The 22,709-nt window shown below is 42.0% G+C and overlaps 1 protein-coding gene across 1 annotated transcript in view; it reads right to left on the bottom strand.

Annotated features, from left to right (window-relative positions):
* Ppp4r1 (protein phosphatase 4 regulatory subunit 1) overlaps window positions 1-22,486 on the bottom strand; it is a 32,475-nt gene extending 9,989 nt beyond the window's left edge. Inside the window, exons 1-11 of the mRNA XM_055628364.1 lie at window positions 22,357-22,486; window positions 21,603-21,709; window positions 18,936-19,078; window positions 18,031-18,177; window positions 17,058-17,165; window positions 16,864-16,929; window positions 16,157-16,315; window positions 14,815-14,942; window positions 6,596-7,104; window positions 1,501-1,673; window positions 6-101 (exon numbers count right to left, since the gene is read on the bottom strand). Coding sequence (XP_055484339.1) covers window positions 6-101; window positions 1,501-1,673; window positions 6,596-7,104; window positions 14,815-14,942; window positions 16,157-16,315; window positions 16,864-16,929; window positions 17,058-17,165; window positions 18,031-18,177; window positions 18,936-19,078; window positions 21,603-21,709; window positions 22,357-22,415 — 1,695 coding nt within the window. The 5' untranslated portion in view covers window positions 22,416-22,486. The remainder of the gene's footprint in view (window positions 1-5; window positions 102-1,500; window positions 1,674-6,595; window positions 7,105-14,814; window positions 14,943-16,156; window positions 16,316-16,863; window positions 16,930-17,057; window positions 17,166-18,030; window positions 18,178-18,935; window positions 19,079-21,602; window positions 21,710-22,356) is intronic.
* Window positions 22,487-22,709: the final 223 nt, after the last annotated feature.

The raw sequence follows: 22,709 nt of genomic DNA on the forward strand, positions 1-22,709 counted from the left end.
CTCACTTGTACTTTGGGTCTCCTCTCTTCCTCAGGGCTGAAGCTGTCACTGGGGGTCACGTCCCCACCTTCATGGACATAGTCAGGAGTGGCGTCCATACTCTGTGAGGAGAAACATGTACTTCAAGAACTGCCCTGCCTGAAAGCTTTCCTCCATCACTAACCTCTCTCCAGGTTTACTTACCATTCACAACTATCAAAGGTTCAGGTAGAGGGACTCTAGGATTTTAAATGTTTGTAAACGTGCTGAAGGCCTCCTCAATGGCCCCTGCTTCACACCACATTTACGGAATAGCTGTTAAATGTACAGAAACTAGCCTTGGAAAAATGAAAGTTTGTGGACTGGAGGGATGGCTCAATGGTTAAGAGCACTTGCTCTGGCAGAGGACCTGGGTTTAATCCCCAGCAGCCGAGTGGTGACTCACAACCCTCTAGACGGCAGCTCTAGATGTGACGCCCTCCTCTGACCTCTGTGGGTCCTGCACGCACATGGTCCACAGACAAACAAGCAGCCCAAACACATTAATAAGACTAAAAAAGTACATTAAAAAAAAGAAAATTAGCTCATTTATAAAATACCAGGAGGATTCTTGCAGTCAACTCTTTTGGAGGCCAATGGATGTCATGTAGTTTTTCTTTTATTCCTACTCATGGTTTCTGGTAGCTGATTTTACCAGTAGCTGCTTTTAACAGGCACACTTTCCAGACAAACACACCCAACCTCTGCTCTACGGTGCAAATGTACCACAGCAGTTGGCCTCCGCTATATGGTCAGGGCTCCTCTCCAAAGTCCACGTCGGGTACACCTTTCCAACCGCATCAGATACCACCAACAAAACCAGAACTGCGCAAGCGCGCTAGGCACTCACTTGCCCGAGCTCTGTCACTCGAGCTGCTGGGGTCTACACTGCACCCTGGCAATTTGTGCTTCCTTCTCTGTGTCCATAGCAAAAGAGAAGAAGGAGCTGCTACGTGACTGTGGCGTGAGGGAAACGCAGTAGGAAACCAGGGAGGATCACGTGCACAGCTACACGGATGCAGCAAAGACGATGCTATAACAGTACCCACCCTCGCACTTGAGTGCAGATCATGCCACAGCCCTCCGCAGCATGGCCTCAAGTCCCGGTCTTCTGCTCAGAGTACTGTGTTGCTTGCTGCAGTGAAATGGTCCGATCAGAAACAAAGCACCTCTCCAAAAAGAAAAGGGAAGAGTTAATTATTCTTGATAAAGGGCTTTGTTTCCAGCAAGACTATTTCACTGCAGTGAGCTACATCAACATCCACTCATCTAGAGCCCCACGGTCAGGACCAGAACCAGCTGTTCTGAGCCTTTACTAAGACACTAAGGTCACGAGGATGGATGCGGTGAGAATCGTTACTTCTACTTTATGCAAAAGGGAGGGCTAGGAGACGAGTAACTAGGAGAGCGCGCTACCTCGCGCATCCCCCTCAGGACTGCGTGTTCACATGGCTCTCGCCTGGTAAACACCGAGCTCATTACCTCCTCAGCAGTGCTGATTAAAGACACAGAAGTGTCTGGAGTCACGCCACAGTCTGGAAGCTCGTTCACACCCAGCTCGTCTGGTAGCTCACTCCGCTGCCCCGCACCACTGGCCTCTTCGTGCGCATCCAGGCTGGAAGCGCGCAGGGCAGCCGACAGCACTTCCACCTGCGCTGTGGGCAAAGGAGACAGTGAGCGGGCGGAGGAGCCGCAGCACCCGCCATGCTCCCTCACTGTGCGTGAGCAGCACAGTGTGCGGCGGATGCTGCCATCGGAACGCTGAAGCCTTATGCTGAGCAAATCGCTGGTCCTTCCTGAGAACAAGCAGAGACGAGGGTGCTACGCTGTCTAGTGGAGGGGCCTCCAGGTTCTTACAAGGCTCCATTTCTGTAGTTTGTACATCAGGCAGGTAAGCCTCACTACCCTACTCCAGCAGAAACCTGCCAACATCACACAGTGGCCGTGACAAAGACTTCTCGGCAGTGCTGCCGAAACATCTGTATTTCACCTCAGTTCGCTATTCCTTATGTGATACTGAAATCACCACAGTTTGTCCCAAACACCGGGATCCCAAGGATATAGTCCTGTTTGCCCAAAGCCAAAACAACTAGCAAGCACTAGTTAATAAACTTAGCAATTAATACTGCTTTCCGGGGCTGGAGAGATGGCTCAGAGGTTAAGAACACTGGCTGTTCTTCCAAAGGCCCTGAGTTCAATTCCCAGCAACCACATGGTGGCTCACAACCATCTACAGTGAGATCTGGTGTATAGGCAGAATGTTGTATAAATAACGAATAAGTCCTTAAAAAAAAAAAAACAAAAAAACACAGTTTAAAAAAAAAAAAGACAGAAATAGAGAGGAAAAAAGGAAAGAAAAAAAAATAGGGCTGGAGAGATGGCTCAGAAGTTAAGAGCACTGGTTGCTCTTCCAAAGTTCCTGAGTTCAATTCCCAGCAATGATGGCTCACAACCATCTCCAATGAGATTTGGTACCCTCTACTGGCTTGCACACATACATTCAGGCAGAATACTGTATACATAATAAATAAACAAATCTTTAAAAAAAATACTGCCTTCCTTATACAGAAAATTCAAATTAAGAAAGAGGCATTCTCTATCCTACCCGATGAAAGGAAATTTAGGAAAAAAAAAAAAAGTGTACACACATACACAGAGCACCAGTATTTATTTAAAGTAACATTCCCCTTGCACATATAATATATGACATTTGAAATTCAAATTTACTGCTTCAAACAACCTACTCATATGTGACAGCATTTATAGAATTTCATGCCTTGGACAGAAGTTGTTTTGTTTGGTAGAGGTCAGTGTGGACTCTCACATCAGGTCAAAGGACTGCGAAAAGTGCCTGTTGAATGGTCAGTCTTAAACTGCCCTATGCTAACCTCCCCACACCAAGGCACGGTTGCTCACAGCAAAGCCCAGGAAGGTGCCCTGAAGCACTGCATCCAGACATGGCATGGCTACTGTCACTGCGAGCACACAGCAGGGGCCTGACAATGTCCCTTCCGGACACACCTCTCCTGAGGAACTGTTAACAGTTGCTGAAAGGGGTGCAGTGGGGGTTATGTCCTTTACGGTGTGACCACTGAGGGAAAGGTGGGACGGCGGGGCGTGGGCACCCCACGGTTATAACAGGGCACAGAGGGAAAGCAGACAGACAGTACTGGGGTGATATTTAATCGCAATATTGTATACTGTACACATACATAAACAGTCAGAGAGAAAACTTTAAAAAGATCAAGAAGCCAGTTGATCAGAAAAAAAGAAAAAAAAAAAAAAAAAGACAAGAAAGACTGGTCCCTGCTGGGGCAGGGTGAGCAGAGCAAGGCAGAGAAGCAGGCGAGATGTACAGGGTGTAAAGGGTGGCTGTCCTGAGCCAGAGAGAGCAGGCGCTCCCGCACACCGCTGTCCCGGCTCACCAGCCCACCCTCATTCTTCACATGGTCTTAAGAAACTGAGTTTCTATTTCTGAGCAGGAGGGGCCTTCTCTAAATGCATCTAAACACCTGACCGTGGACATAAAAGACTAGTGCATAAGGAACTTCTATTTCAGTGGGTCATCAATTACCTAAATAAGCAGATAATGGTGTTTACTGATGAGACATTCTGGTGATTTTCATTGTTTCCAGAATTTCGGTTATAATTTCTAACTAAAATTACAATCATTTTAGCTCTCTTTGGGGTCGTTCAAGTTTCTAATGCGAAGGTTTAGAAGGTCTAAAGAACTGTACTCAAAGCTGACTATAGAAAACATAATGTATAAAGTGCTTCCTGCCACCGAAGAGCATGTGTGGATGGGATCTCAAACACATTGCTGCTGGAGAAGAAACTGTTAGCGCAGAGGTAGGACACATCTGACACAAGTAGGCCACTTGTCTCCAGCGGACTGCCCATGTGTGCAGGCCCAACCTGTGACCGCTGGCCAAATGTGCAGTAATAACTGCGCTCAGCAGGCCATCTCTTTGAAGGGGATCTGTCTACCGTCTCTGTCTCACTAGGTAGGATCTGTTCGGTCAGCCTTTCCATGACAATCTGCTGTGCCCACAGCTAACAAAAGGGCTCCCCCCTTTTCCTCTTGTAGTTTAATGAAAAGTCTAAATTCATAGCCAGAAATCACAGGAGAAAAACAACAGCAGTGATCACAGGAGGCTGAGACTGACCTCAGCAAAGCCACCTTACACGGAAGACAGCTGTGACTTGATGTGCGCCGAGAAAGTCCTAGAGCAGCCGACATGTTTACTCTCCTCCTACCCTGAGACAACTTGACAAGGCAGCATGGCACCAGTCTCCCCAGTCAGACCTTTCTTGGTCTTGAATCAACAGTGTGCCTTTTAAAAAGCATACATGCTTTCTGGCAAATTTAGAATGATTACTCTATAATGCACCATTAGAAAAGAAAAAGAGCCCCAAATTACTGAACACTCTTCTGAAAATTCAAAATATTTTATGACACAATGGAAACAGTTACTTAAATTAACACAGAGTTAAAAAACATGCCCTCAGATTTCAATAAAACCTAAAAGCACTACATGACAAATTTAAGTTGTTCCAGGGGCCATAGTGGAATTAGAAATACAATCAATTAAATTACAAGATAGTATTTATAATGAAAAAATTTAAACTACAATGTAATTTTAAGTAGTGTTATCCATCTTTAGAAACACAGACATATTATGAAACTTGGAAAGGTTTTATCTGTTGAAAAGATTAAAGCAGTGCATTCAACAATTCTATTAATATTTGTTGAGTGCTTACTGTGAGTTAGAGAACTAGCCAGTACTGTGATGTAATGAACCCTGGAACAGATCTAAATCAGAGTTACTGAAGGTAGATGAACTTAATAAAACTTAGGCTGATGAATAAAATTTAAGCAAGCAGCTGAAAGGATTAAAGACATGGGACACTTGGCTGTCAGTGGCTGTGGCCAGGCCTCGCTTCTTCTCTTCGGGGCTGAGGAGCATGGAAGCAAAGGGGAGCAAGGCGCCGGGCTCTTCTGACAAGGCTGGCTTGTCAACGCAGAGCTGCTCTGTCACTGAATTGTCTTAAGGTACAGAAAGGACCAGGGGCTTACTTTGGGCTGAAGAGATTGTTCTCCACCTCAACAGTGGCAACCAGCCACTTGGCTATTTCTCAAATCTCATAGAACTATTCATTCAAAAGAGCAATGACTTTCACTGGTAAAAACTATACCCCAGTGAATCTTAAAATTAAAGTCAGCAATTTAAGTCATGTTATGCAAAATAACCCAGACTCAGAAAGACAAATATAACATGTTCCTGTCATTTATGGAACCTGGAATTAAGATTACATCTATCTATACAGGTAGATATTTTACATAAAATTCAGTTAAGCTAAAATAATATTAATGATCAAGGATGTAATTAAATTAATTTTTTAGGTATAAAATTACAACAGGAAATTTCAAAAAATCGCAGTAAATGAAAGAGAATGCAGATGTTAGCAAACATGAGGAATTTTTCAAAGTTTAAACAAGGTTTTCGATGGGTGTGGTCTCATGCCTGTAATAATCGCAGCTCACAGGAGGGTGAGGGAGGGAGATGCTGCAAGCTTGAGGCCAGCCTGGGCTACAGAATGAGATCTAATCTTCCCCACAAAGTAAACAAAAGAAAGGTTTTTGTTTTAAAAGAATTACTTAACATTTTACTTTATTTGCTTTGAAATGGGTATTTCCCAATACTGAGCAAACTGACAGTTTAGACATTTTAGTTTTTGGAACAACAAGGGGAAAAATATCCAAGAAGTGGTACTGGCTCTGAAGATTTGCATTTATGGATTTACAGTGTCTTTGCTTTGATTTGTTTTGTTCTTTTCCTAAGATAAATGTAGATCTAGCTGGCCTGGGACTTTCTACACAGACCTGGCTAGCCCAGAACTCACAGAGATCTTTCTGTCTTTGCCTCTTGAGTGCTGGGATTAAAGACGGGCACCATTGTGCCTGGTTTTCAAAACATTTCAGAGGATGGTCACACAATCAATCACCAAGGCAGCAGGAAAGTACCATCCTGTCAGGGTTCTGGCCTCATGCACTCTAACCCTGTGCCTAAGCTCCAGCAGGCAGAATAAGAAGGCCCCTCATTTCTCACTCTTAAGAACTTAACACATGTTCTACTTGACCTGAGGCAATGTTTTATTTAGGACTGAACAACCAGTTCAGTTGTTCACAATGGAAGACATGGTCTATGTATTTATTAACTCCAAACAAAAGCAAAACACAAAATTGAAAACTACATCCTTCTTGTAAAAGACTACAGCTTCTCAAATATCATACATGTGGGAAACAAAAATCTATGTCCGCCATATAGATTATAGCTCTTCCTTAAAAATGAGAGCCAGAGAAAAACGGATACAACAGGACTCAGAACCTTAAAAATTATAAACACTGAATAACTGCAAAAAGTGATTTCTGAATGAACACATCTATCTAATAATAAACAGTAGAGAGGAGCCATCTTAGACATAATTCTTACAAATCAGACCAGTGATGTTACCATAATAGGCATTTTAAAAATGAGCTTTAAATAAGAAAAGAGTATGCCGGAGTCTTCCATACCTTTAACATCTGGGTCATCCATGTGTGGCTCTAGGTTCTCTATCATTTCCTCTAGCTCCTTCCGGGTAGCCATGGTGACACCAGGGGAACCTGGTTCAGGGTCTCCAGGTCCATCTCCTGTTCTCTGTGGGCTGAGTCTCTCCCCAGAGTCCTGTTGGAGCTCTACATCAATATCTATTACAGGTAGAGGAGTCCTCCAGAAATGGAAGGAGTTGAACAAATCCTGATCTAAGAGAGTGGAATCTGCGGAGCTGGTGCCAACCTCTGGCTGGAACGCAGACTTGCTGTTGGCAGGCTCTTGATCACTCTCATGGCTAGCTGCTTCCTGAGGAGACTCTGAGGACAAAGTACAGAGTAAGGAGCTGTCCACTGCAGCACTGTCACCTGCAGAGCTCCCAGATGTCTCCGCAGCACAGTCTTCCAGTGTGCTCGCCAGTCTGCCACTGAGGTCTGAGGGAGCATCCTCTGGCCTGATCTGCTCTTCTTCCTCGACATCGTGATCTTTGATCCTTTCATTGTTTCAATTAGGGGAGGGAAAAAAAAGAAACATGGAAGTATAGAAATAATTACTGGGGAAAAAAAATCTGTGAAAAGTATGACACAGCATTTAGACTAGCTAAGTATAGTATACAGCTCATCCACAGAAACTGAACAGTCTTGCATGTCACACAACGCTTCTTTTCCATCAGTTGTTCTGCATTCAGAGATGTGAAACACCTGTCAAACTGGTCTAAACAGGCATTATTCACAGCTGGAGAAGGCGACACCTAAGAATCCTGGGATGCTACAACACTATAGTAATACTAGAAATAGCAGGAAGAAGAAACCAATACAGTGGATTCTACGACACATACAAATTATAAATTATTTATTTGGGGATTATTTGTATCACCACTTTGTTCCAGTGACACAATGAAAGCTGAGATTCAAAACATCTTTGCTCATTAAAGAAGGATAAAGGAAAAAACCTCTAGAGGGTAGGAGAGAAGATACTTATTAACTATCTCATAAAATATATAAAAAGCTACTTAAGGGTAAGCAGGATCATTTTTTTTCTTTCTTTTTTGTTTTTTCAAGACAGGGTTTCTCTGTGTAGCCTTGGCTTTCCTGGACTCGCTTTGTAGAACAGGCTGGCCTTAAACTCACAGTGATCCCCCTGCCTTTGCCTCCCTGAGTGCCAGGACTAAAGGTGTGCGCCACCGTGCCTGGCTAACAGGATCATTTTTATTTGTTCCTCAATCTCCAATGTTACTTCAAAAACAGGCTTTTCCAAAAGGAAGTCCTGATGGAACAGACAAGGATGAGCGGTTGAGCATCTGATGGTTGTCTGCCTGGCTACTACCTACCGTCTCAACCACAGCCTTCAGTTGTACTGCTTCTCTCCTGCCTGCTACTTAAAAAGCAGTTACTGGGCATCTACCAGAACCCATAAATAAATCAGGTTTCAGGATTTGGCATGAGGGTGAAACGCACAAACTTAAGGACCCAAACTCAGACCCCTCCTCCCCAGCACCAATATAAATAAGCCAAAAGAAGCTACACACCTAGACTGCCAGTGTTGGGGAAATGGAAACAAAAGGATCTTTGGGGCTTGCTGGTCTGCTAGTCTGGCTGAATTGGCAAGCTCCAGGTTCAGTAGGAGACACGGTCTCAACACACAGGGTGAAAAACAACTGAGAAAGATGGCTGAATTAAGCCCAGACTCACACATGCATGAATGCTCAGACACACACACGCACACCCCTGCACATTCATCTTCAGCATGCACAAGTAACAATAACACTGGGAGGCAAGCTGGGTATGGAGGTGCACACTGGTGGAGGATCAAGAATCTGAAAGGAGCCACAAACATCCTCACCAAAACCCTGAAAACTGAGTGTAGGTTGAAATTACAATTACAGGTACACAAACAGTAAACTAGAAAAACAAATTACCATCTAATTAAAATACAGTCAGGCATGGTGGCATGTGCCCTTAGTTCCCACACTGAAAGCAGGGGCAGGTGGAGGTCCACCTGGCCTACAGAATGAGTTCCAGGACAGCCCAAGCTATACAGGAAGACGGTGTCTCAAAAACTAAATTTTGGAGCTGGAGAGATGGCTCAGGGGTTAAGAGCACTGCCCGCTCTTCCAGAGGTCCTGAGTTCAATCCCCAGCAACCACGTGGTGGCTCACAACCATCTATACCGGGATCTGATGCCCTCTTCTGGCGTGCAGGTGTACATGAAGACAGAGCACACATATGTAAAATAAATAAATGAATAAATCTTCTTGTTTGTTGGTTTTTCAAGACAGGGTCACTCTGTGTAGCCCTGGCTGTCCTGGACTCAGTCTGTAGACCAAGCTCCTCTCAATCTTAGGAGATCCATGTGGCTCTGCCTCCCTGAGTGCTGGGATTTCAGGCCTACACCACCAGGCTAGCTAAATAAACAGATCTTTAAAAAAAAAAAAAAGGCAAATTTCCACCCTACCCCCAAATGAGGGTGTGGATTCCAGGCAGAGAAGTGCAGGCTCCGAGCAAAAAATGCAGAGATGGAAGTGGGGCCGCAGGGCCCTGGAGGAAATGATGGGTGCTATGGCGTCTTTGGAGACACTTCTGAGTTTCTCCTGTGTCCATGAAATAACAAAGGAACTGTAAAACCCATCAGACACCTTCTTTTCCTGAGACCCTTGCAGAAGCAGTGCAAAAAACAAGCTAGAGAGAAACAGGCTGCAGGAATGGGAATGTCAGCACCAGAGACGATGTGTGAACACAGGTGGTGTCAGTGGGCCACACAGGGACAGCCCGTCAGTGATCAAAGCGGTGGCATTATGTGTCTACTCAATTCCTGCAGAACCCGGGAGATAGCCAGATTCTGGCTGGGCAGCTGAACAGATCCTCTAGCATCCATAGCACTAATCAGAGCTAAGAACATGAGCACTTTACACAAGTAAGCTAGCAAGTTCAGGTCTGGGGGGGCAGGTTAGGCATCTGCTACACCCCAGGTAGTGCCGTCTACGAGCAACGGGGCAGACAGACTCACGAGCGCACAGGAGCATCTAGCAGTGCAAGAGCTGAGAAATACTAACACTGCAGAGTGGCCCACCAACAAGAAGCCCGGATGGAAGAATGGCATGCATGTTTTGAGGCTGAGGTTGAGGTCAGAGGGTGAGGTAAGCAAGGTCTAAGAAGAGAATCCAGGCTCACGTGATGTGAGTTAAACAGGCAAAAGAGAAACAAGGATGAAAGAAGATGTATGTATTTGTAAGTTAAATATGGTAAAGAAAAACAAAAGTTTTCTCACAAAGTGCCATGTGCCTTTGAATACACAGTCTATTTTAGAAAAAAATACAGAAGTATCTGAGAGGTAAAAAAGAAATTTCTAAACTTTCTCAGAGTCAGAAAAAAAAAATCAAACATGGGATTTAAGGGGAGCGCGAAAAATAAGGGCGATGTTAATATTCATTTATGGTATCAGTTTAATAGTCATGTAGGTATTCTTTTTAAGACTTTGGTGTGTGTATGTGTTTCTTGCAAACATGTATGGGGCTACATCCCATGGAACTGGAATTATAGACAGTTGTGAGCTGCCATGTGGATACTGAGAATTGAATCCAGGTCCTCTGAAAGAGCAGCCAGTGCTCTAACCACTGGGATGTCTCTCCTGCTCCAATGTAGGTTTTCATGAAAACCCTGAGTTCCATTTTGTTGTAATGCTCATCATTTTCAGAAGCATGTCAAAAACATACGATCTTTTAAAATTTGAAACGTAGATGCCATCTAAAAACTTAACAGCATTTTGACACCTGGTATTTCCCTTCTATAACTATAAAATATATAAGATACACAAACATTGCATATATGTGCCAAATGTGAGGAAACTGAACTTCATGGGTGCTGTCTCAAATATGAGATAGAACCGTCAGGGCTTGTGAGGCTCCTCCTTTGTTCCCATTTCACTGAAATAAGGGAGCTGCCTAGATGGCCTATGTACTCTTTCCAACAGCTCTGATGAAGCCAGAGCTCCTGTGTAAAATGTTTACTCCCAATATGTACAAATTATACATTTCTAGGTGTTCTGTCCTATTAAACAGTAGTACTGACTCATTTCCTAACGTTGGTAACTGGACTATAGCTATGTGGTCTATGTAGTGTCTGTCTATGCTTTGAAAAAATACAAAGTAAAGTATCTGACGGGGAAAAATGTCTAAAACTTCTCAAAGGGTCAGAAGAAAAGCTCACACAGGCAGACATGGCAAAGCAGCATTGGGTGAAGGGGAGACGGGTTCACTGTGAAATTCTGTAGATTTTCTACAGTCAATCTACATAAAAATTGAACATTATAGTAACTAGGTATTCTGGCAATGGGTGTAGCAAGGTGAAACCTGAGACTTTATCATCTAACACAGTTAAGTGCCCATACTTAACAGCACACACCAGATCTGACTAGCAGCCACTCAGAACAGAGAAATATCCCCAAACTGGGTTAGCATCTCACTTTCATATTCCTTCTAGCATTCACACTGACCATCTAGTGATTCTTCCTGTCTAGCAAAAGTAAATCCATTAGTCTGTTAAAACTTAAGACACTTACTATGTTTGCTTCCTCTTTGTTTAAATGATTTATTTTTATTTGCCTGCATGTGTGTCTGTGTGAGGGTGTCAGATCCCTTCAGACAGGAGTGACAGACAGTTGGGAGCCTCTGTGTAGGTACTGGAAACGGAACCTGGGTCCTAAAAAGAGCAGCCAATGCTCTTAACCACTGAGCTATCCCTCCATTCCCTATGTTTGCTTTTTAAACACAAAATTATAAGATATGAGAAAGTTTGCCCTAGTATTAGTATTGGGAGATACTGTATGTGTGAGGCTTTGACTGCCCAAAGTACAAACTCCCTAAATTCCATTTCTTCCTAGAGTGTTTAAGAGTCATGACAAGCCCATGTAGCTTGTTGCCGAAGGCATCTAAATGCTATGGTACAGGACAAATGTGTCTTTGGAGTCTGCTGGGTACAAGAGTTATAGTTAACTCTACGATATGTGCAATAAGAGCAGCAGAGGTAGGTTAAAAGTTTCTCTCAAGAGGAAAACTAAGTAAGTTGGGTGTAGAGGTACCAGCCTGTAATCCCAGTACAGGGCAGGCAGGAGCAGGAAGATCAGAAGTTCAAGACTAGCCTTGGCTTCATGGGACTGGCTCAACCTTGCTTCTGATTTCCGTATAAATTAATCTCCAGTACCCTAGACTTCCTTAGCAGAGGCCATGAAGCCTGGCAAATCTAGTACGCACAAAACTCACAAAACATTTAAAGAGAATCAAGCCAAACCAAAGCAAATGCCAAACCAAAGCAAACTGAATTCATAATTACACTGTGAAGTAAATTAAATGGAGCTTTGACATTAGAGAATTATTTCCAAGTGACAGTCAATTTTATTGTTCAAATACTTAAGGTTTTGAAAAATCAAACCCATAGGTTCTTAAGAGAGTTTTATTTATGGGGACTATTAATTAAAGGGTTAAAAGCCAGGTATGGCAGTACATTCCTTTAATCCCAGTACTCAGGGAGGCAGAGACAGGCAGATCTTTGAGTCCAGGACAGCCAGGACTACATAGAGAGATCCTGTCTCTCTATACTCAAAAAAAAAAAAAAGCCACAAAGTTGGGAGGATGGGGGCACTAGGAAAAGCTTCAGGGAGGGTCTGCTGCATAGATGTAGGAACTGTCCAAAGAATAATAATTCTGAAAGGTTCCCACTCTGAGCCGGCCCAGAGAAGGTGTTAGCACAAATGAAGCTTAAAAGTAGACTGCTATCCTAGATGTGCTTATACCTACAGCACGATGAAAGCAGATATAGAGAGGCACGTTTTCAAACAAGTGCTACCCAAAGCCAATGCGCCTCAAAGAGTGTGATTCTGAAAGGTATGTGCACATCAGGGAACACAGATAGGTATTCTGCCAACAGAATACATGTGGAATGAATATTTCCGACAGAGAGCAGTAATCAGAAAAGGTAGGGTGAGCCAAAGAGCAAAGTGCACGCAGCAGAATGGGCAGCCAGGGAACAAAGCAACTGTTTCAAAAGTAATTATGCATAATTACTTTTGCTCTGATGGGAATTAAATCCAGGGCACATTCTCAGCAAGTGCTCCACCACTGGGCTACAGCCCCAGACCTCGTTATTTTAAACTTTGCCTAACTTTATACAGCAAATCTCAGTGCTTTACTCTTGTCTCTGTAAGTAGCCTTCGTCAGCATCTTCAAAGTAGTTCTAGCCTGATCTAATAAAGTCAGAAATCTATAATCTCTAAGTCCTTCTACAACACTAAGTGACAGCAAATGTTTCAGGACAGATCAAACACTTGACACAAAATAAACAGCACTAGAAACCTAGCAGCCAGACTTTATTCAGGGGACGGAGAGCTGGCTCAGCCATGAACTGCTCTTGCTGAGGACACAAAGTTTGGTTCTTGGGCAGCCACACTGGGTGGCTAACCACAGCCTGCAACTCCAGCTCAAGCAGACCTTTTAGCTCCTATGGGTACCAGTGCATATAACGCATGGCACACTCACGTGCGTACACACAAACATGCATGCGTACCCACACCTACACACAGCATATCATAAAAACAAGGAACCCCTTACTTTGTCCGATATTGAGAAGTAGGAATTCTAGGGAACTGAGAATACCCTGAGCACAGAAATCAAATTCCAGGTTCATCCTAGGTTCTCAGCTTTTACATTAGCTTGAAAACATGCCAGTGCTGTTTAAGGTAAGGCAATCAAACCACTGGTTCCAAGGCAGCAGTATTAGACTGTGATGTGTAACATCACAGTCTGATGGACTAACAGACATATGCTGTACATGTCCGAGCTTTCCCTCCCCTTTACTACGTTATTAACGCAGTTCAATGGCAACGACGGGTAGCCCAGCGCTACAAATGATACAGACTTGCTACCGAGACACATCTGATAACGTAGTGCAAAGTCAGTGAGGAAAGCAAACTGTTGGTAACAGCTGTTCCGAGAGGCCGCCCAGCTCGTCGTCAAGCACGGCTCCCAGTACCTCTTCTTGGGGCACAGCACTCCCGCCGTGCTGACTTTCTTACTACAAGGCAGAGATCAGCATCGGGACAGAGAATGAAAGGTTTACTATCTGCTTCTACTAAACATGTGCGGTCTTATACAGTCATACTTACTGGACCCTTTCCAGATTTAAGAACAAGTTATGTGCCATCCTCAGCAACTTAAATTGATCATTAAAAAAAAAAGTAAGCTGACTTGAAAATGAAAAGTAGCTAACATTCCCACCCCCCCACATTTTTATCAGATCCCTTCTAGCATTATTTTCAAAGACCATGCTTGCTAGGAAGACCAAATTAAGAGAGATTTTCTTCCTTTACAAAAAACAGTACCTCAGATGTGTTTGGCAGGACAGTAGGAGAACGGGCAAAAAGGTAAAACAAGGCAGCAGAGAAGAAAGGAAGAACTGTCAAATCAAAACACCAAGAAAGCAAATACCACAGTATCAAGACCTATAGAAGAAAATGGTCATTAGCATCACAGCAAGGGGGCTGTTTCAAGAACATGTATGCAACTGCAGAAGCTTATGCACACTTCCCATGCATTATTAGTCCCAAGGAGTTCTCTATATAATTATAATAAACCCTAACAAAGAAAACTGTCAACTGAAACTCCTTTATGTAGAAATCTTAAAATCAGACTTTCAACCTCCCTTAAATCTCTGGTTATCTTAAAGTTGCTCTTCTGTTTAAAAAGCATATTAACTTAGGGCTAATCATTAAAATGCTTCCCTCAACTGAGGGATTGCATGGTCACATTGTAGACAAGAGAACCCAAGACCCACATTAAATTAACTAACTATGAGAAAAAGGAAGAGTCAGAGTAGACTATATACAAAAGCAGACATATTACTAAGGTAACTTTTGAAGACACAATTTAAATAAATGGTACAAGCATTAGCCTTTATGTTCTGAGCACCAATAGTTTCCTAGGCAAATAATTCATTAAATACTCAGTATCAAATTTGTCACTCGGTTTTCTATGTGCGAAGCATCAAGCTACATGTTACATGCATTTTTTTTCATCCAATAGTTAACTAACTGAAGACATAACAAACAGGTATTTAAAAAAAAAAACTATAAAACATTTACTGATTCAAAAATATTTGTGGTAAAGTAGTGGGAATGCTTTTTACAAATATAATACAAAGTTTTAATATTATACCTGTCTTTGTCTTCTGCTGATAAATCTTCTGAACTTTTGCCTTCATCTTTAAAATACTGGCCTGAGCTAGACGGATTAGCAAAAGTAGATATGAAAGGCCCCAGAGACTGAAAGGCTGCCTGGCGGACCTAAGAGAGAAAGACGTAATCAACACAAGCATGAAGGGAAGGCTGCCTTGGCACACACATCCACTAAGTTACTCTGCGTACATTACGGCTAGAGCATGCTTCGGACAATAGAAAGCCCCGGAGAAGAAACCTAAGTCTTTCAGTACTTAACATTTAGGAAGCATTACACTTTTTTTTCTACTTTCAGTTTTCATTCTGACTTGGTTATTCAGACAGCGAGCACCTGAACGGTACATACTATGAAACACAACAAACCATTACAAAGTTTTCCTTTATGCTTCAAAAACAAGAAAAATGAAGAGAACCAAGACTGTCAAACAGGAATATACTTAGCGCTTTCAGTGAGGAAAGACCGTTTAACTATCAGGAGGCAGGGCAAACTTTTTCTAACTCTAGTTTTAGAGGATCCAACCTTCCGCCTTGAGGACACAACATGAGTACACACACATACACACACGAATGAGACAGTGTCTCATTATGTAGCTTTGGCTGGCCTAGAACTAGCTATGTAGACAAGGCTGGTCTCCAGCTACCTGTCTCTACCTCCTGAGTACATATCCTCAATGCCTGATAAAAATACATATTTAAAAAACAAAAAAGAAAAAGTCAATGAGTATTAAAGATCAAGCCAAATTAAAACGAACATAGCTCGAATTTGTAAAAAAAAATACTTTTCAGGCACCAAGAAGACAGACTTTAAGAGTCCTCTGCTCTCTATTCTTATATATATGAAGTACCATACATTATAAATTCTTTCCTTACAGGGGAGAGTTCAAGACCAGGTTTCCCTGTGTAGCCCTGGCTGTCCTGAAACTCACTCTGTAAACTAAGCTGGCCTCAAACTCAAGAGATCCAGCTACCTCTGCCTCCCAAGTGCTGGAATTAAAGGTATGTACCACCTCCACCAAAGTAAATCATTTGTTAAATTTAAAATCATGGGGCTGGAGAGATGGCTCAGTCGTTAAGACCAACTGCTTTCCCAAAAGCCCTGGGTTCAGTTTCCAGCACCCACATGATAGCTCACAACTACCTGTCAACTCCTGGTTCAGGAACTAGTATCCTCTTCTGGTCTCTATGGGCCCAGACATGCATGTGGTACACATACATACATGCAGACAAAACACCATAGACCCTAAATATCATATTAAAACAAATTTTTTAAAAATCACATTTACTTTAAAATAAGACTCAAAATGTTTTTTTAAAAGTGTTACCCAACGTGAAGGATCACTGATCAGGTTAATGAACAGTGCAGATAACTTTGTCCGTCGGATCTCTTGACACGTTGCACAGGAGACAGCCATGAAGCACTCGGCACAGGCCTTTCGGACTCCCCACACATTATCAGAACACAGCTGGAAAAACCTGGGCAGCTGTGAGGACAAAGGCCACTGTTACTTCCCCTTTGTTGTCTCTGTTTTAAATGTTGCCTATTCTTAGAAAGTAGAAAATGTATTTTATACTGGTACTCAGAAACTTTTTAGTAAATCACATCCAATTTATAACTCACCCTAGAAATGCAAAAGCACCAGTAAGCACAGCTTGCGATCATCCAAGCCCTTATACCTGAGCTCACTTTGCCAAAGGATGAATAGACACTCTAAGCATACGTGCCACATCTTAACTACTCTGCTGCAAGTAGTTAAGATTCACAGTGTTGCCAAAGTGAGCATCCTAGTAAGGTTAAAGACTCCGCTGAGTAAATTAGAACTGATTTACTAAGCACACGTGTGGAAGCTAAGAGTGTAGCAGTGTTTCTCACACATATGTGCTTAACCAGCCATCCTGCTGAAATCATGTTTCAAGTGGCAACTTGCAGTTCTAAACTTATAAACATCTTTCTGGTTTGCAGTCATGGGGCCGTGTTCATGAAGTCTCTACTACTGTGCATTACTTGTTCTTTAACACCTTAGATACTTACCAACATTTCCTCTGTAGCTTGCTGGCCAACTACACTGCAAATATCTCCAAAATTGGCAGCACAGACCTAAAACAAAAACATCACCAACATTTCAATATCACGTGTGGAGTTGCTTAAAAACAATCTATTAAATTTCATATCTCACAGCACCACATGTTCTTAGACATGAAGACAAGAAATGGATGCAAACATACCTTTCGGACATGAAACATTCTACAGTCACAGCACATCTCGCAAAACCTAGGGAGGATAAGACGCTCTGTAATATCCTTCCCAACCATGGGAGCCATCTTGCACATTATCTAAAATAAGTGAGAAAAAAAATCATATTGGAAACATCCCTCTAAGGCCTCTTCAGTTAGACTGAATAATTTAAAGGAATATGTATTAACCAATATACAGCAAATGTACTAAATCTAGGAAAAAAAATTTCTTGTTTATTTTTCTATTATTTAATCATTAATGACTTAATCATTTTACTAGCAAACACTAATCCGTACATCTCCCAACTTCTACGGCCAGTTTTGCGTTTCAAAGAAGCATAGATGAAATCTGAAGCTCTTCTGATCGAGGCAAAGCATTAGAATTAATTTTCTCCTGAAACAGACCAGATATCGGGGAACCACAGGCCTCCCACCATCGCTGAACACCATAATTACGCTGCTAGGCTAGGCTCTCCTTAGTGGAACCAGGAGTCTGCCGAAGCTGGTTTTCTTTATTGAGGAATTTCTGAAGTTAAAAGCAAGTGTTCTGGAGCTTGGCAGGGGTAATGACTATGTGCTGTGAATGTACTAAGAGCCAATGAACACTGCACTTTAAATGGCTAATCTAAACAATAAAAATATTTCTGAGAAAAAAGCATCTAAATATGTTAATTGGCTGTTTCTAAGCAGTAATGAAAAGGGAATTTTTCAAGGGACAGAAACTAGAGAATCATCTCTGTTCTCATGGCTGACTTGGAATTACTGGCGATTTGTGTTACAATTCCTTTCTAGGGACAATAGATCAATGTTTTAGGAATAAAGAGCAAATGCCGCGTGGACGTGAATGAAGTCTTAGGTTAGTGCACTACTGTTCTGTCTCACTCTCTGAACGCAGGAAGCACGGATGTGAATGGCAACGTTTATTCCCATGTCCCCACACCCAGATGGAGATCAGCACACTCACAGCCACGGCCTCTGTCTTCACATCATCGTTGCTGTCGGGGGCTGTCAGCTCTATGAGGACAGGGCACACCTTGGTCTCCACATCAAATCGCTCAATCAGCTCCTGCTCCAGCAGAGCCAGCAAAGCTGCCTGACTGGTCTTCCTTACCTATCAAGAAAAATACCACAGTATAAACAATGCACAGACATGCTTTCATAAACCTGGACAATAACCAGGAGGGCAGCACATGCTTTTAATTCCAGCACTCCAGACAGAGAGGCAGGTGACTCTCTGAGTTCGAGGCCAGCCTGGTCTACATGGTGAGTTCCAGGATAGCCAGGGCTACACAGAGAAACCCTGTCTCGAAAAACCAAACCAAACCAAAATCTGTACCGCGTGATTTTTGCAAATGGAAAACACTTCTAGTAATAATGCAGGGACTTGCAAAACCTAGCAGCCATTTGTGGGGTATTCCCTACAGTTCTTACAGAGTGAGCCTGGCAGACAGAAGGACACTGAGCGCACTGGGAAGCCTGGCAAGCAGGCTTGAATAAATTTGTTAAGACTCTCAACACGTTTTAATCTAAGACAACAAGTCACTTCTGGAAAATACAATAATGAAGTTAGGCCCAAAAAAACAATCAAATTAAATCACTTGGGTTAGGCCATTCTACATATATTATGTTACATAAAATTCCTTTAAGACAAGTAAATCCGGGCTGGAGAGATGGCTCAGAGGTTAAGAGCACTAGCTGTTCTTCCAAACGTCCTGAGTTCAATTCCCAGCAACCACATGGTGGCTCACAACCATCTATAGTGAAATGTGGTGCCCTCTTCTGGTGCACAGGCACACATGTAGGTGGAAAGTTGTATAAATAATAAATAAATTAAAAAAAAAAAAAAAGACAAGTAAATCCAACGCTTACCTGATTATTCTGATCTGCGAGATATCTAACCACAATTGGTAGCAAGTACTTGGAAAAAGCATATGGTATTGAAGGCCGGTTCTCTTGACAAAACAGTGCAATATGTGGTACTTGTTCCATCAGCTCTGCTCTCACAGTCGGTTCTATTGAAATAACAGTAGCATCAACAAACATCCTTTCATGGAGACCATAGCTCTTATCTATGCTTGAGGAACCAGCATGGTAAGAACTCACAATGTTCTCTAACCCTGCAGTTCTTGCTTTAAATCAAAGGAGGAAGTCACTCCCAACCCATACTTCTACTGGTCACAGTATGCACTAGATAAAGAGCTTCTTACAGTGAATAATACACTGACATCTACAATGAGCTACGCTGAAGTGGGTAACTACTGTATGTGGTATTTCTACCAATTCTATGGCAGGACAGGGTAAACTCTGTCAATACTTCATCAGGGTACCATCTGCAGACTTCATGATGTAAAAACCCCTAGGACATGTTATAAGGACCATATCATCTATAAAAGATTATAACCAGACTTAAACAACTAGTTTTATTTTATAAAAACATTATAGAAACAAGTATCTCATCACTTAAAAGGTAAAACAACATAGAAAATTATGTACTAACAGTTAAATATATTCATGTCATTGCAGAAGGGATATAAGAAAACAAACAAACAAACAAACTCGCAAATTCAAAAAACAAGCCAGTGGCTGAAAGAGACATTAGGAGACCAGGATACAGTCATCAATCAAGCGTGAGGATACCAGGACCCAGTCAAATCAGATGTGAGGATACCAGGACCCAGTCACAAGTCACACCAGACCTCAAGAAAAAGAACCTATGAGTGACCGTGTTAGTGGTCACCTTAACATAAATGTACATGAATGTGTCCCAAAAGAAAATTAATCTAGCATTTTCAGTAGAAAATGCACTGGCATTTTACAAAGCTAAGACTCCTAGCAAAACAAAACAAAACAAAACCCCCACAATTGGTGTTTTATTACACTGTTGTATAATGTGAGAAGACTTCTCTTGAATAAAACTCTAATTTTAAAGCACAGGCATACAGGCTTATACTTTTCTTCATGGGCTCCAGTTATAAAGTTAACAGTGATTTAATTGTTTCCATATATTGATAAAGCAAAAAGGGTCACAGCTGTAGTTTCAGTAAGAATAAAGTCAGAAATTCTTCTTTCTTTAGAGCACTGCTTAGGCAAACAGACAAAGGGAGCAGACGTGAGCTCCAGAGACAGACCTTGTACATGTGGATAAGGTAGTTATAAATGGAAAGGAGAAAGAAAGAGCCTTTGAAGTAAATGCACGAAGTGCTACCTACACTAAGATACAAAAAAGGCCAGAGAGATGGCTCAGCAGCTAAAAGTTCTTATGCTTTTGCACAGGACCTATGCCTGTAACCCCAGCTCCAGCGGCTCTGACACCTTCTGATATTCATGGACTCCTGTATGCAAACGATGTATATACATATGCTCAGGCACATACACGTACATATACCTTTAAGCAAGTAAATCTAAAAATATGTTTAACATATGTAAGAGAAGTCCTAGGAACATCTTGGGATATACATGTAAATACACACAGAGAGAAGCAGAAGATCAGCACTCATGTGAAGTGGATCTCTCTCACACACACACACACACACACACACACACACACACACACACACACACACTTGCTTAAAATTTCTTATTTTATGTTTATTTTACCACAATAGAAAACACGTCTTAAAAAAACAACATCACTAATGCCTAATTTTCAAATCCAGCTCACCCCTCCCCCTCTTGACAGGGTCTCATTCTACAACCCAGACCAGCTGGAGCTTAGTATGCAGCCAGGATGGCTTCAAACTAAAAGCAGGCCAACTTGGTCTTCTGAGAGTTAAGATGACCACCGTGGACCACCATGCCGGCCTCATGTTTACCTCTTTCTTACGAAAAACTCTCCTGTCTTTGTTTTAACAATAAGCCAATTTTCAATTATGGGTATGGTGGCATACCCCTTTAATCCTAGCACGTAAGAGGCAGAGGAAGGTGGATCTCTGTAAGTTCAAGGCCAGTTTGGTCTATATACAGAGTTCCAAGACAGCCAGAGCTGTCCAAACAGAGACCCCTGTTTAAAAAACAAAAACAAACAAACAAACAAACAAACAAAAAAGAAATATTAATGGGTTTTTACATGTAGAACAGATAAAGTAGTATTTTCCCCAAAACATTTAAAGCTTTTTCCACCTCTTTTAATTTACTCTAAATTACTTAAAAATTGTTATTGACCCTAAAATGTTCACATAAATGATAGATATAATTTCTTACATTTATTTGATAAGAAATTACCAAAATTAGGTTAAGTGGGCATACTATAATCTATCTGGACCTTTTCTTCTTTTCTGACTAGTGGGCTTAATAATTTCCTTAAATATCACTTTTTTGGGGGAAAGGGAGACAGAGTCTTTCTGTAGTACAGTACAGCTTTGAACACAGGCTCTTCTAGAGTGCTGGGAGGGATTAGAGGCAGGGTCATTTGTCAACTCTTAGGAAATCTTAAAGAAGTCTCTTACCACAGTAATTCTTCAACAGGTTTAGAAATACAAATTTAGTAAAAGAAACCTTTGTAGAAACAATACACCTATTTTCTCTGTAAACATATACCTGAATCATCAGCTAATCTGCTAATTCTTTCCAAAACAGCAATACAATCTCTTTCATCATCGCAGACTTCCCTCAGAGTATCCAGCAAACTTCTGGCCACCATTTGTCTACACAAGAAAAAAAAAAATCAAATTCTGTTCAGTGCCATCAATACTTCTTACGTAGAATTTTAAAATGCAGAATCCTTACGTTCCATAATGACAATTTTTCTTATTGTAAGTCACATACTAAACTTGTAATTTTCTAAGAAGTAAAAGTTGATAATGACTTTACTGGTAAGGTTATTATCATTTTTCTTTATCCAAATAAATGGGGAAATTTTTAGTCACTGAATTTTCACTTCAGTTATCTTCTTATCACTCCTCTTCATTATGTTAACTGTTATATTTACTAATGAGTTTTATTATCTACACTCAAAAAATTCAATAAATCCTTAAGAAACCTGCCACAGAGACCTTAACCTCAGAAACAGTGTCAGGAGGATGCCCGCTCTTGGAGACTGCTGCGCACTGTGCCCGGGCACACATGAAGCATGTCATGCCATTTGGTAGAGGAAGAATACCCAATTCAATGTCCGAATTAGCCCAGTAACGAACAAAAAGCAATGACTCACAGACTGTGTACAACACCGATCAGGCTATAAACCTGGGGACACGAGCTACACCTGACACCTCCCTCTGGGGTGGATAACTTTATGCCCTACCGAGATTAAGAGCCCCTCTTCCCCTCACGTTGATGAAGAGAGCACACATACCTGTTAAATATGTTCTCACTTGCAGCATACTTGTCCAGCCTCCCCAACGGTGTCAACATTTCATCTTGTGAGACGAAGTCCAGGGCTGAAGGTATAATAATCACATCAGACTCTGAGCTGTAGTCATCCACACCAACTAGCAGAGACATCAGAAATACTCCTTATAACACTCTGAAACTACAAGGTGCCCCTTGCCTGCTGAAGCAGTGCACACTTCTGGAGCAGTACAAAGAATTACAGTCAGCCCAGTGCTAGCAAGGAGAGTCCACTCCTCCTGTCTCCATCTACAGTTTTTAGGACCTCTGGCAGCATACAGTCAGCGGCTGCAAAAACTCAGCACAAAGGCACACAAT

This window comes from Psammomys obesus, unplaced genomic scaffold (genome assembly GCF_907164565.1).
Source record: "Psammomys obesus unplaced genomic scaffold, mPsaObe1.curated_primary_1811, whole genome shotgun sequence".
Lineage (NCBI taxonomy): Eukaryota > Metazoa > Chordata > Mammalia > Rodentia > Muridae > Psammomys > Psammomys obesus.